Genomic DNA, 14,653 nt, shown 5'->3' with positions numbered 1-14,653 from the left:
TGAACCGTGGCGAGAACCAAGAGAGCCAGGATCAGGCCTTGATGCTTGTGGCAGCCTCTTCCAGCCTCTCACTGGTGCGCTGGAGAGGCCACAGGCCTCTACACATTTCCTACATGTGAGGAAGTAATTGCAGAGGGCAATGAAAGCACTGCGTTTCCATTCTGTCAGCTCTGGGTAACTGCAGTAGCCAGGCTGCATTGTACACCACACCATCCACTCAGGGGGAAAGCACATGATGTTGAAGTGAGCATGATTTGGAAAAGATGACAAGTTTGCATGTCTTTGGAGATGAGGCACATTGAAAAAGTTGCTTGCAAGTTGTCAGGGATGGCGTGAAGTCTTGGGGCAAAATGTAGGAAATTAATAGCAGGCTCTGCTATTAAGAACATAACTTTAAGGAATAATATGAAGGAATATAAATTCCTGTTAAGAAATCTCCTTGTACTGTGCATGCTATACGAAATACAAGACAGGAGGATTTCTGTCCCAGTTTTATTTTTTTTTTCTTACAATGCCTGCTTCAATGAAAGATTGAAACAGTCAAACTAAAACACACATTATATGCTCTTATAATTTACAATACTTACATAATATACATTTTTCTTGCTCAGTGGGTAATCATAGCAACTTGGAGCAAAAGTGCAAGTGAAAAGAATCACTAGTGTAAAAAGTTAAACTTTGCTGTTGATCATGTTGCAGTGCTTGAACTAACAGAATTAACAAGAGGGGTAAATGCACTTCATAGTAAGCAAGTGTAGTTGTCACTTCACAGTGACAAGTCCTGCTGATCTTTATTTACACCAAGCCTAAGCCAGCAGAAAGCTATTACTCTATGCAGAAAATTGATGAGTGAGTTCACAAGTGATCCCTTCTTCATTTTAACATTGAACAGCAAATTGCAGTGTTGAACTTTCTATTGTGCAAATAGATAGCAATTAATTTCAAATGCTCTGTTGTATTAAATGCTAAAATATATTTTTACTTCCTTATTATACATGCTATAAAATTACACTAAAAAGTTCAAGTTTCCAAAGTAACAATTACCTTTCTATACATTATATTCTACATATAATTTTAAAATTTTTATTTTTTTTTAAATACCCAGGATGAAGATACACCAGCTCCAATACGGCTGTGGTTTTTCATAAGCATCTGCCAAAGTCCTGTACATAACCAAAGCCTCATGTAAAATTTAGTTTTCCAGGTATGCTACTTTGGTCGCCTTTTCATTTTTCCTTCCCTTCTTTTTAAAGCACCTTTCCACATGTCCCACTTCCTGGCTGTGCCACCTTTTAACCTCAGGCTATGCTGCCCTTCCGGTAGAAGGGCTGAAATTCAGCCACCTCCAATTAATAAGCCAAGTTGCACAGCTGCTGACAGACAAGCAGCTGGCGACATTTTTCACCTCTTGGAGTGTTTCTACAGTACAGTACTGCAATCTCCAGGTCAGACATAATTCAATTCTGTCAAATACCTGACATCAACAGGAATTACTTTAGACCTGGATTTTGCTTCATAGCCATGTACAGGGGTGCTTTTCCATACACAAGCTGTACACACGCTACCATGGCCTAAGTGCAAAACAGAGTGCACGGTGGTCTCAGCTGCATGGTGCTCAACAAAGAGCAGTCTGAATTTTACAGATACAGCTTATCCCCAACCTAGTGATTTTCCTCATGGTTTTGTCCTCAAGTAGCACCAACCATTTAAAATTTTCACCTTTAATATATATGTACATATACCTTTTAATATTTTATATGTATATACACACACACATATATGTGGCCTCAGTACGTTCACCCGAGGAGGAACTTATTTACAATTAGTTGGAAAAATTAAATTGTAACAGGTTACAGTATACCAAAACAAAATCGGCATTTGTGCTTTCTGTTTGTCTAGGACTGATTTTTATAATTTCAAAAAATGTTTATATTTTTATTTGCATCATTTCTAACTTTTTTCATCACATGATGAAAAAAGTTAGAAAACAGCTAGGATTGAGAATTATAGCTTTCCTCATATGCCCCACTAAGTCTACAGAATAGCGACTTTCTATAAAAATTCTCCATTCAAACACCTATGTGTTTACCCAAGCTTGCTTGAGGATCTTCTTAATAAATAATACCACACATCAGAAGAACCATGCATCCTGTCTTGCACCGTGCACATTCATGAGATAAAAGTTTCTGCCTTCATTGAGTAACAGGTTAATGAAACAGCACTTAAACTTCACTTTTTACTCAGGACCTCAAAGGGCTTTTAAGAACAAGGAAATACCCCCATTCTACGTGGTAGTTAAGAGGCACAAGGAATAAGGCTTGAATTACTGTCTTCAGACACTGAACAGGCTGTGAAAACCAAGGGCTTAAACTCTAGATTCTCTCCAATCTGTTTACTGGGTTGGAGAATCCCGTTTTCTCAGGTAGTATCTACTCTTGGATGTTGACGCTTGTTTATAATGTGTAACATCAACCAAAAAAATAGCAGCTCCACAGCCCAAACAGCCCAGCTATACTTCAGTAAATGTACTTTCCTCTTGAAAACATGAAATAGTTTCATAAGAAAGCTGTTTAAGAAAAAACATAGCTAAGTTTAACCTTCATAGTGATTTAGTAAGTACAGGTAGTCTGATACAGCCCACTTTGACAGGGCTATCAAGTATTTTCTGGCCAATCGTAATTTCAGCACTGGGCTGCAGAAAAGTGACCACCTGCCTCACCTGTTTACACTTCAGTAACCACTGCAGACTAAAAAAGTATTGCTAAGGTATAAAATATTAAATAACTCGTTAAAAACTAATGGTGAATTTTATTACTTCTTTTTTTAAATACAAAGCCTGTCAGCCTGGGTGCTGAAGGAAGACTGCTGCCATCCACTTCAGGAACTAAAATATACAGCACATGTACTCTGCAAGCACTTTAATTATTTTAGGAGTAAGAGATTTTCTGTCTCCTAATGGGAAGTCACAGCATTCACATTCGTTTCAGGAAACATTCACCTCTTTCACACCACAAACTACTCTTCCTTTAGCTATTATCTATGTGCACATTTGCAATGCTTTTCCACAGGCTTCTTGTAAATGGAGGCTTCTTCTAGTCCTCCACTTTGACAAACTACCCTCTCAGAGATGGCTGCAGGATCCCTTTTTCGACGAGGTGAGATTTCAGGGTTTTGTACACACTTAGTTGTTGCTCAGGCTGAAGTACCAACAGCTGTTTCAGTAATTTGCTGGGATTTGGACCCCTGTCAATGAAAAAAGAAACTTTTTTTGTGAGCAGCAGCTCTAAAGAAACTTTTTGACAGCTTTCCATTTTCCTCTTGCTGCACAAACAATGCCTTCCCTTTTTGGGGGACACGAAGTTATGGATTTCTCCCAGTCTGCCTCCTCAGGACGCATGGGTGAGCATTACTGGCAAAGCGTACTCCTTAGTTCAATCTGAACAGAAGCTAAAAATTATTTCTTATATTTGCTGTCAAATGGGGATATTAAGAAGGCTTATGACAAATACGCTTCGCTGATTCATCCTTAAGCACTGTAATCAACATTTTTCATCAACAGATCTTTTTTAGTTTAGTATCTGGGGCCAGATAAGCTGTGTACTATTGAGCTAAATGGAAAGTGGCCAAGTCAGTAAAGGAAATCATAAATTAAACCAAGGTCTTCTAATAACAGCCTCATTTTTAACTAGTCACTTCTTTACAGTCTGCTTCTAAGATGGACTGAATACAAGGCAAAGAATCTGTTGCTGATTAGGTATCTAATAATTATTTAGCCATATGCACTTACAAAACTAAGGGCATGTATCAGTTTGGACACCTACAGCCCCTTAATCCCCCTGGCCCAGGAACTAAAATGACTGACTGTAAGAGAATTGTCATTCCTATGATTTCTTCTTGAAAGCTGGTTTGGTTCAGGGAAGATGAGCAGTATTTAAGAAGTTGTCTCCTCTCCTTAACCATAGTGTTTTCATCTTAAAGAGAAAATCTCAAGTCAAGTAACAGAAATACTGAAACTTACACGAATAACTGCAGTCTTGCAACACAGGGAAAGCAGGATGCTGCAGCAACCCTCCTGCCCAAAACCCTATCCTCATACCTCCCTGTAATCAGTAAATTCTAGTAAAACTTCTAAGAGGCTGCGACAAAAAGCTTTCTGGTATTTAGGATGCACAGGTTACCTTTAACAGCAATCACAGAAACATTAAGGCATAGCTTGAACCTGACACAAATCCCAGGCAGTGACATATGTTTTCTTAACAGCTCTGTATTTGAAATCATTGCATAAATCACATTTATAAACCTGCAATCTCCGCTATGCTAACAGTGCAGAACATAACTCGTATGAAGTAACTATGGTACAGCTCCTATGCAAGCTCAAGTAGTTAATATTGTGAAAAGCCCATACCTTATGAAACTGGTGATATAGACATGAACAAAAGTGGCCATCAAGTACTGACAATCAAAGCGATCCATTATCCCACCATGCCCAGGGATTGTGTCTGCAAAATCCTTTTGGGTATGAAGGACGGGGAGAAGGGGGGGAAAAAAAAATAAATCATGGTCAGTGATTCCGATGAAACACACTAACGATGTATTTCTTGACAGCAGCACATTAAGGCCGCAGTTCAGCTACGGTTTTACTGCACTGAGCCAAAAGTTAGCAAGAGCCTCCTTTGCTAAAGGAGTTTTTAACTGCAAAGGCGAGTCAAGAGGTGAGAAGAAAAAGAAGAGGTGATGCAACTTGTCCACAGTATCACACAAGAGGAGAGCAGTAGGTCAGGTGCAGGTTTGCCACTACTGAGCATGTAGTGCCTATACATACTTCATTTTGTAGCAAGCCTCTTAAGCTAATGGCTGTCATTTCTTGCCTCTGCAGAATCTAATCTTCCTCTTTAATACTTCTATTGCTTTATCCTCTACTGGTAGCTGTTGCTGAAGCACTTACCAGGGAATATGTATTTGCTACAAGAGAAGCAGTAACCTGAGGACTGTTTGCACTGTCTAACACTGGCTTTGCCAGTGACAGTCAGAACAGTTATACTGCCCATCCACCTGCTGTTTTTTTCACTGGGTTCTTGGTAACTATAGTTAAAAACAATAAAACAATAACGTGTGCATACAATATAAATATATTGAACAGAATCAAAAAACCCTGTAATGAAAAAATTATCACTACTTAAAAAAACATATTTCTGATGCAAACAAAGCTCAGTACACTACCTTTGTGTTACCTGATCTTGTCTGTAGAACAGCTTTATCAGTCAAACTACCCTCATATATCCTTTTTGTCATCCACGCTCACTTGTGTACTCACCGGGTGAAAACCGTGACCTTAGTCATCTGGGATGACTGCCAGCACTGTGCTGCTGCCACTCCAGCCCTCCAGCACTGGGCAGGCATGGAATGTCTAACCTAAGCTATGTGATGCTTTCAGTAACAATTCCACAATATCCCTGTCTTCCTGACAGTCCTTTGCTCACCACTTTGGGGCCCAGAAGTATTTAAAAAAAAAAAAATCTACTTTTTAGTGTTGTACTTTAAGAATCAGCACTGATTTTCAGAAGCATTTTTTTCCCCAAAAAGCCCTTCTTCACATGAACAGTCTTTTGCTACCTGGACTTACAGGTATGACAGCACATGAGGCTGTAGCTAGCAAAGTGCTGGGCAAGCTGCTCGGACCCGCATAAGAGAAAGGGGTAAGTACAAGAACATGTATGGGAGTTCAGCACAAACAGAGAGGTTTATATGCTTCTGTGCAAGACACATGCCAAAACTGCTGGACATAGGGAACAAAAACAAGAACAGCAAGCAACAGAGTAAGAATTACAGCAGTCCTACCAAGACATAAAGAAGGCCAGGAGAAAATTTGGGGCTGCCCTCTTCCCATACTCCTGCTGCCACTTAATACCAGCCAGGGACAACACTGCCACAAGCGACAGCGCACACCTTGCAATAAACAGAGGTTAGCACGTCACATCATTTGCCAATACACACTCTCGTTACAAGGCGGCACTGTATTGGCAAAGGCAGCCAAACATCTCGTGCTTCGGTGAACCTGACACATCAGCATCTGTGTACAACACAAACACTATTGGTAAAACACAGCCAGCTGCAATCTGAAGGGTAAACCACTGTCGGTGCTTCTCAGGCATCTACAGTTTGCCTTTCACATCAAGCATAATATCTCACATCTTGCTTGTCTAAACCACTCCCGTAACATGACTTGGAAGAGTAATTATCAACCAAAATATAAACTCAGTATATTCTTAGATCTCCAGCACTAAAGTCACATGTTGATTACGCAAAGTTTTAAGAATAATACATACATATATCTGATAAAACTAAGTACTGCTGTTGATGCTAAAAAACAGCTCAAACATCATCGTGCCTTAGTAGAAACACTAGGTACTATAATGAACAATTAAAAAACAAACCCAACCCACCAATTTATCTAATTAAAAGAGAAAACCAGAACAAAACCAGCTAACAGGAGTCATCACACACCTTGATTTTGAAAGCTCTTTTAAATCCACTGGCAAAGAATCCTCCAAATGGCCCAATTAATGAGGCAAACGTTGACAGTGCAATGCTGTGCATCTGAAATGGGTACATATTCACCGTTTCCTACAAGCAAAAATAATTGTCACTGTATTTCAATATGTTTTATTGTAGGCATTTTGAGCTTAAATATTTTAAAATAGGGCCATTACAAAGCAGATTTCCACAAAACTCCAGTTTTTCTGATACAAAGTAATACTGTAAAGAAAGGAAAAGTAGATACACTGTGGAAAGCTGCTGAAAGGCCTGGTCATGTGAACAGGATGAAGTATTCAGGGTTGCTAGAGCAGCAAAAGATGTGGTTTTTCATCCAATCCCTTAGTTGGTCATAAGGAATATAACTACTAATTCCATAATGTACGATACAACACTCTAGTTTTTCCTGGCTCTGCTTTTCCAGCTCCATTTCCTGTAAACAAAGGAGCTTTCCACAAATTCATCATATTGCTCTAGTAAGTGGCCTAATGCTCTCCACAAACTTGTCACCTTCACACAATTCACTGTCACTTCTTTCAAGTGCTCTCACAAGATAGACATGAATTTTGCACTAGTCCGCCATACTGTCACCTCTGTGTACACACAGCAATAATGGGAGGTAGAAGGTTTACCACTATTAATACTTTTTGGTTTGCATTTAAACAGATATTGTTCCCCTCAGCCTGTTCACAAACTTGAAATTTGTTTTGATCCGTTCAAGTTCTTAGAGATGAGAGACTTTCCTGGCAACAGGCACTTGTTTTCCTTCCTGACACAGATTAGAAAAAGGACGGGGTTTTTTTTGTTGATTGGGGTATTTTGGGTTTGTTGGGTTTTTTTGATTGTGGTTTGTTTGGGTTTTCTGGTTTATGTGGTTTTGGGGTTTGGTGTTTGTTTTTTGGGTTTTTTTGTTGTAGGTTTTTTTTTTTGTTTTTTTTGTAATTTAGCTTTGAGCCCTCTCAAGTCAATGGTACAAGTTCCAGCCTTTGAGGGACACCACGCTGGCCTCATCCCTGACAGCAGAGCACACCTCACCTGGCAAGCCTTGATAAACACCATCTGTAGCTGAAAAATCCTGTACCCTGTGTTTCTGATTTGCATCACAGCTGGCCAACACCAGTTAACTTCTTGACTACTTTGTGCAGTTATCTTAAGACATTTTTCTTTTTGGCTAAACCATTCAGTTGGTCAAGCAGTTGGTCTGACATAAAAGTTTATGAGTTGGAATTATTATGTCAATTTTCTTGGGAGAACACAAGGCTTAACATCTTTGACACCAAGCAAAATGTCTTCCAAACATAACATCTGGTCATATTTCTATGATGGTGACATCATGGTTATGCGAGAGAAAACATCAGGAATTGAGTAAGAGAGGGAAAACGAAAACAGGCTGTTGCCCAAACAAGTAGATTCAAACTGTCTTTCTATGAACAGTGCTAAAACCCAGTCTCTCCTCAAAAGGCTTGATAAAGCCTGGCAGAAGTACACCAGAAGTGCATGTGGAACTACGATCTCTTCTTAGGGTTAACTGATAGCTCTCTATAAGACTGGCACAGAGCTGGGTGTTCTCATCTCCTTGCCCTTTACCTAAATACACATTATAGCTAGACATAGTAGGATTTCTCTCTGCTCAGGTCACATTATGTTTTTGTGCAGAAAAATCCTTATTAAATTTGCAGTCAACCCCACAGTCCCTGAAGCAACAGTATGCTCATTTGGTAAGAAAATATCAGAGCTCCTTCTAGATGTAATCTTACTTTTCTAAGTACCAGCTGTAGCCATTAATTACTTTTACTCTTAGGTTTGGTTGCTACAGTTTCCAGTTTGTGCTTCCTTCCTGTAACCACATCAATTCTTCTTCTTCAGTGTTACACGCATGTAACCACAGGTAAAGCCCACTGCCTTCCCTAGTGCTGTGCACTCACTCTCTGTGCTGAGCCACTGCACAGGCGATGGGAGCATTGCAGAAGCCACTTGTTCTGCATTTATCCCAGTCACCATCTCTTTGCCCTAAAAGAAAGGTAATGACAGACTGCTCTGTTTCTATTTGGTATTCCATTCCTGTTGGAGCACCTCTGGAGCCCGTGACTTCAGAAGCACCGTTTCATATAGTAGGATAATTGACAACCTGTTTCCTGACAGACACGGATACAACAGTTCACTGAAAAGAACTGGCAGGCTGGGTGTGCAGAAAAGGGTCAGTGACTACATTACATGGAACTATTACCAGTACTCCTTTTCACTCAGCACGGAGGTAATGGCACTAACACACAAGATGCTATGTGGTGAAGAAAGTACAAGCCCAATCCTAACCTAACAGCAGTTACACACTAGCTGAAATTGGAAAGAGGGTCTGCAAGATTACTTAAGCTTGCTACTAAATCAGGCCATAACAAGCCTTTGTACACTTTCCACAAATATTTAAAGGTTACTCTTCAAAAATAGGTTTGTCTGCAAAATGCTCAAGTAACATCCATTTCCAGCACAAAGCAAACACAGACCAGAAGAACTCAGGTGGGTTTCCTCGGGTGACTCCAGCAATGTGTTTCAGTTCTGCTTGGGTGACCACCTCCCTGCTCCGAGCAACAGAGATGCTCAGGGTATTGACTCAGATCTCACCCTTCAAGCCTTTTAGAAAGATCTATGAATGCTGGTAAAAGTTTAGAAAACCATTAAAGCTGTGAATTATTATTTCAATTTCAACCAAAGCCTTGGTTTTTCCTTACCCATCCCAACACAGCCTGAAGCAATGGTGGTACAGAGTACTTCTTCATCTGAAAGAGCTCTGAAGGTTCACACTCTGTCACAAATCTGTTGGTTTCACTGTTATACTCCACAGGGCAGACAAAGTACTGATGTTGAGCCAAAAAATAGGAAAACTGAAAAGCATAACAGGGACTCCTGAAACAGGTATTTGTTGTTACAGTCAAAAATCATACTGTAATGGAGGGTTTGGTCATCGCAAGCTGAGGATAATGAAAAACTTTTTAATAACAAAGACACCCAGAATGGAGTAAAATCGGCCTGTTTAAGTTGGAGAATGCCTCAACAAGGCAGACAAATGCGGACATTCAATGCACTTAGTGATGATTTCCCAAGTTGCTTTCCTTTTCATATCTTTCAGGTTCATATCTACTGGGCATTTCTGGACTATAACATACCAGAACGTTAGCCACTCATCGTTTCTTTGCAGTTCACTTCATTCAAACTTGAACTATGGCTTCTACCAAGTTTGGCAGTTGTGAGTTCTGCTGACCCTGGTGATAAATTACTTATTAGAACAATAACTGTATGCTGTTATTATCTTCATGCATATCATCAGTGTGAACTACTTCTCAGGAGAGATGTTATTATAAAGTATGTAACACAAAGGTACTACTTTACAAAGCATAAGTAATGCTATCAATAAACTTCAATTTCAAAATAGGGATGCAACTAATAGATAAAACAATTTCAGATATAGTAACAGTAATAGCAAAAAGGTCAATATAACATACACAGGAGAGGTGCAAGCTTTGCCTAGCCTTTCCACCTAATTACGAATTGGCAGAATTTTCTAGCCAAAACTCCCCTAAACTCTTAGGCTTTCAGCAGTTTGAGATGACCAAATTTGTCAGTAGTTTTACTTACAGTAAAAACAGGAAATTGAAGACAATCTATACAAGGAAATTCCTCTGGCTACTTACAATAAATCCGAATACAACTGTGGAAAAGAAGCCTCCAATGAACCCTTCCCAGGTCTTCTTGGGAGACAGCTGGGCACAAAAGAGATAGCATTACCCTCATCAGCTGCATCACTGAACCATTTTTTACCTCTATTTCTCGAAAATTTTTTGTGAAAATTAAGCTGCTACTTGGTTTTTCAAAGGTATGTGTGAAATACTGAATGTCAAGCAGCTGTAGCCACTGAACATGATAAACAGAGGAGTATGGCTAGGACCAGTCCCAGGCAAGGAGGGAAAGTGCCACAGTTTGGTTGGTGCCACCGGGCAGCTTGGGGGAATGGAGAGCTCCCTTCCCATCTGTAGCTGCCACCCAGAGGCTCTGCCTGCCTCTGGCCACAGCTGACCCTGATTAAGCAGCTGAGCACCTTCAAGCAGAAGACTTTGAAACCTGCACAAGCATGCTGTGGCTCTGTTGAAGGCCTCTGCTAGCAAGTGCATATTTAGATAGCAACAGAAGCCTGCATGTTAGACAACTACTGCTGGGGTCGCTCCTCAGGAGACACTGTCTTCCTACATACAGACTGGCAAACTGATACAGCAAACAACTGCAGGCCTAGAGAGACCAGCATAGCATGCTATTTTCTTCATCAAATTCTATCACGTTTTCAATTTAGGAGCAGTTTATATCAGAACCAACTAAATACCCAAAAGTTAACATGGCAACATAATGAAAATAGTAATTCATGGCTTTCTGTGGGGTCTTGCATATTGTACCAAATCAGAGGATTACTACTTGAGTCCTTCTCAGTGCTATGTCAAGGAGACCAGATAAGGAATAGGTATATATGACCTAGTGGCTTCTTTCAAATTATAGTTTCTGTACAGTAAGTATGAAGTTTAACCTGCATATGAAATCCAAAAAGGTGGCAATTATAAATGATGATGCAACAGGCTCAAACCGTATTATACTGTAATGTCAATATTACATCCACATCAATCCCAGTTCCCACTTACAATTCTTCAGAAACAGGACAGTCAATTTGTTTTTTTAGCAAAGATGTGTACTATGCAGTACAGCAGAAAGTATTTTTCCATTAATATGTGTTTGAACAAGTATCAAAAATGCTATGAATTGTAAAAGCTTGTTAGTGAGGAAGTGCCTAACTACATACCTTAATTAATGGAGTTCTGCCAAAGAAGAATCCAAAAATGTAAGCAGTAATATCATTGCAGATAACACTTGAAATCGGAACCAGGAACCTATACAAAGACATTAAGAGTTTCATGGAGAGAAAGAAAAGCTGCCCAAACATAAACACGGGACAGAAATTGAAACAGCGGCATTTCTTTGAGAAATTTTTCTGTAGTATTTAGAAGGAATTATGTTTGATAACAAGTTTACCTAATTCCCCCATGAGTTGCATATTTAGCTTACTGGTTTTAGTCTTCACCCAATCAAGACCACTACAGATCTATGTTATTTTAAGTTACAATACGATTTTGGTGCATGAGCTTAAAATGTGAACAGGCTGTTTTTTTCCTTATCAGGCTTGAAGACTGGTACCAGAGTTAAGAAGAAATCAACAGATATAGACATGTTAATGTCATTGGTAATGTCAAAGGAAGCAAATTCCTTGTAAGGTTTAATGATACCTATATTTTTTTAAAAAAGTTTTCCTTTTATTCCTCTTGTCAGTTTGGAGCAGCCTGTGTTAGCTAAGTGTTCTTTGCATGCAGACAGCATCTGAAATTGTTACTCAAGCCTGTTAACTACTTTTTTTTTTCCCTTTTCAAAGCAGGGGTGTATTAATAACCTAAAAGTCAAATTTTTTTACCATCTGCCAAATTGCCTAGCAATAGTGGAAATAAGAAATAGTAGGCTAGCGAGGCAACTAGGCTCAGTTTTTGGCACATGAACATGATCACTATGAAAATAATTTGTTTATACAAACTTTGTCAAAGCCTTTGGTTTTTCTTTCTAACTGTGAGCACGTCTTTTCTGCAATAGCCTCCCTGGTTGTGCATATATCAGGAGAAGAAAGAAGAGAACATGCAGTATTATGTCCTTGGAAGAACACAAATCCTCTTCCGTGTGCTTCTTCCTTCTTTTTCAACTTGTAATTTACCCTGTCCCTAAAGAAGTGGGGGGTGGGAAAACACACCCTCTCTTGGAGGAGCAGTTTTAAGTAATCAAGTTTAACTGCATCACCAGAATTTAATATATCACTGGAAATAGGGCATTAAGATGACCCAACAACATCCAAGATTTAAACTCTTAAAATATTTTAAGTAATCTGAAGTTACCTACACTGGGAAGATGGCAGGGAAAGTGGCCAGATTGGGGATTTCAAATTAAATGGTCCAACTTCAATTGCTCTGAACAACCTGAAGCTCCCAAGTAATTAAAAAAGAATTGCTGGATATTCATCCATTCAGCAAAATGCTATGGAAACTATTTCATCAAGCATGTGAGCAATCCTATTCCTTGCAGGTGAATGAAGTGGTTGTTCAGAACTATTATACTTGTGGCTGCCAATCTAGTTAAAGAGGTTTCTGCTTCCTCTCCTGTATCCTTCAGCTCCTTGCTCCCAATTACTCTGATTCCCCTTCCAACTAGACATTAATGCTCCCTTAACTTGTGTTGGTTTAACTGTTCCCACAATTATTCCCTAATCAGATCTATGTAGAAGAACAAACCTTTCAATGCAATAGAGTTACAAATCAGTTTCTTACTGTCCCCTTACCAGATCATGCCTTCAAAGAGATTTTGGATGACAAGATGAGATTGAGTTACAGTGATCAGCAAAGTGACATGAGTCCATGCGAACTGTCAACAATGCAACAATACAACAGTTAGTGAAAACACCGATCCGTACACCTTGATAAATACTGGCGTGTCAGGTAGAGGAGCTACTTAGGAGCTCACAGGAAAAAAACAGTACTAGTGATAATGCAAGAGATGTGTGCATACAGTATATCACAAGTTAGCTGGCTTTCTGAAGCAAGTACTGAAACTTTAACAGGTTTACCTATCACTTACCTCACCCAGAATTTTTTAACATACAGTTTAACATCTGATTTAGTAAGACATATACCTTCAGCATGAAAGCAGCAAAGAAATGTAAGCAATGTGATATTCTGTATATACATATAACAGACATATTAGAACTGTAACAATAAAATGGCAATGAACTACTCATGAAAGGGTCATGTTACACAGATGTGGATATCTCTCATAACAGAATACCAGTCCTCTTATGAAACATGAAAATTCTCAGGATTAGTGAAAACAAAGTTAATTTTTATGCACATGGTCATTTAAACAGTCATTTTCCTCAGTATTACTGTATGCACTTGGTGTTTATTCTGTCGCACCAATGTACAATAAAATGGTTTCCAACCAGTTTACCAGTAAAGACTCTATAATAGGTTTTATTTTCCAAAACCTTTAAAAACAAGAACTGGTAGTTTTTCGATGAAACACTAAATTCAGGCACTCTAAATGTCTGGGTAATTTAACACTCGGAATGCCCTACTTTTTCAATTCTCTTATCACATGTGTCTTATGGCAGCCAGCGTCTACTTCCAGTTGAGACAACTCATGAAGGCTGAAAGGTGGGGTGCAAGAACTGACTAAAGGTTTTTGAAAATATTACCTGCTGGTTAACTAAAGCATCTCTGCAGCAAAATTTTTAATATTTGTACAGTGATATTGGAACACCACCTAAAACCAAATGGCTACTCTTCTTGTCTGTTCATACACTGTGTTGCCACACAGTGGATGCATGCTTCCCTCTGTTTTACTGCAATTCTTAGGTAGTCACACCTTAAGGTTTACTGGGCAGGCACCAAGTCATATGACTGACACCACATCTTTCCTTCCTTCTTTCCAGAAGGGGAAATAGGAAAAAAATCATGGAAAATTAATATATTTACCTCATGCCAATCTGAAGATGAGGAACTTTTTTTGCAGATTGGAAGATAAAGACCACCCTCCTAGAAAAGCTGCATCTCCCTGTCAGTCAAGTTCTGCCACAAACAGGGTAAATTTTTTTTGAGTAAAAGATTTTTTTTTTTTACATGCTAAGGCAGGGATCAGCTAAGTCCTAATCTAGAATTAGGGATCATCAATGGTAAAGTGCTACCTAAAGCACTGTAGAAACGGAAGGGTTAACTGCATACCCAGAGCTTTAGCAAATCTTTAAGGTTGCACAATGCCCTGACTGCTCAAGTTCTTTAAAGACAGGAGCTGTACTGCATGACTGTTTTACCATTGCTTCTAAACATTCCTATATAGAAATGGGGGAGCTCAGTGGGGTTTTTTGGGTTTGTTTTGGTTTGGGTGGGGGTTAGGGGTTTTTTTGGGGGGGTGGGGGGGTTTGGTGTTTTTTTGTTTCTGTTTTTCTTTTTTACTTGTAGTGTTACAAAATTAGTTTTCAACCTATAAGACACAT

At 39.2% G+C, this 14,653-nt stretch overlaps 1 protein-coding gene across 1 annotated transcript in view; it reads right to left on the bottom strand.

The window, feature by feature from the left end:
- Positions 1 to 508: 508 nt before the first annotated feature.
- CDS1 (CDP-diacylglycerol synthase 1) overlaps positions 509 to 14,653 on the bottom strand; it is a 36,266-nt gene continuing 22,121 nt past the window's right edge. Inside the window, exons 7-13 of the mRNA XM_075090405.1 lie at positions 12,944 to 13,026; positions 11,372 to 11,459; positions 10,221 to 10,289; positions 9,261 to 9,413; positions 6,505 to 6,624; positions 4,406 to 4,509; positions 509 to 3,243 (exon numbers count right to left, since the gene is read on the bottom strand). Coding sequence (XP_074946506.1) covers positions 3,114 to 3,243; positions 4,406 to 4,509; positions 6,505 to 6,624; positions 9,261 to 9,413; positions 10,221 to 10,289; positions 11,372 to 11,459; positions 12,944 to 13,026 — 747 coding nt within the window. The 3' untranslated portion in view covers positions 509 to 3,113. The remainder of the gene's footprint in view (positions 3,244 to 4,405; positions 4,510 to 6,504; positions 6,625 to 9,260; positions 9,414 to 10,220; positions 10,290 to 11,371; positions 11,460 to 12,943; positions 13,027 to 14,653) is intronic.

Source organism: Phalacrocorax aristotelis, chromosome 4 (genome assembly GCF_949628215.1).
Source record: "Phalacrocorax aristotelis chromosome 4, bGulAri2.1, whole genome shotgun sequence".
In the NCBI taxonomy this organism is placed as follows: Eukaryota; Metazoa; Chordata; class Aves; order Suliformes; family Phalacrocoracidae; genus Phalacrocorax; species Phalacrocorax aristotelis.
The sequence above is the reverse complement of the archived record's forward strand: the minus strand, read 5'-3'. Positions and strand labels throughout refer to the sequence as shown.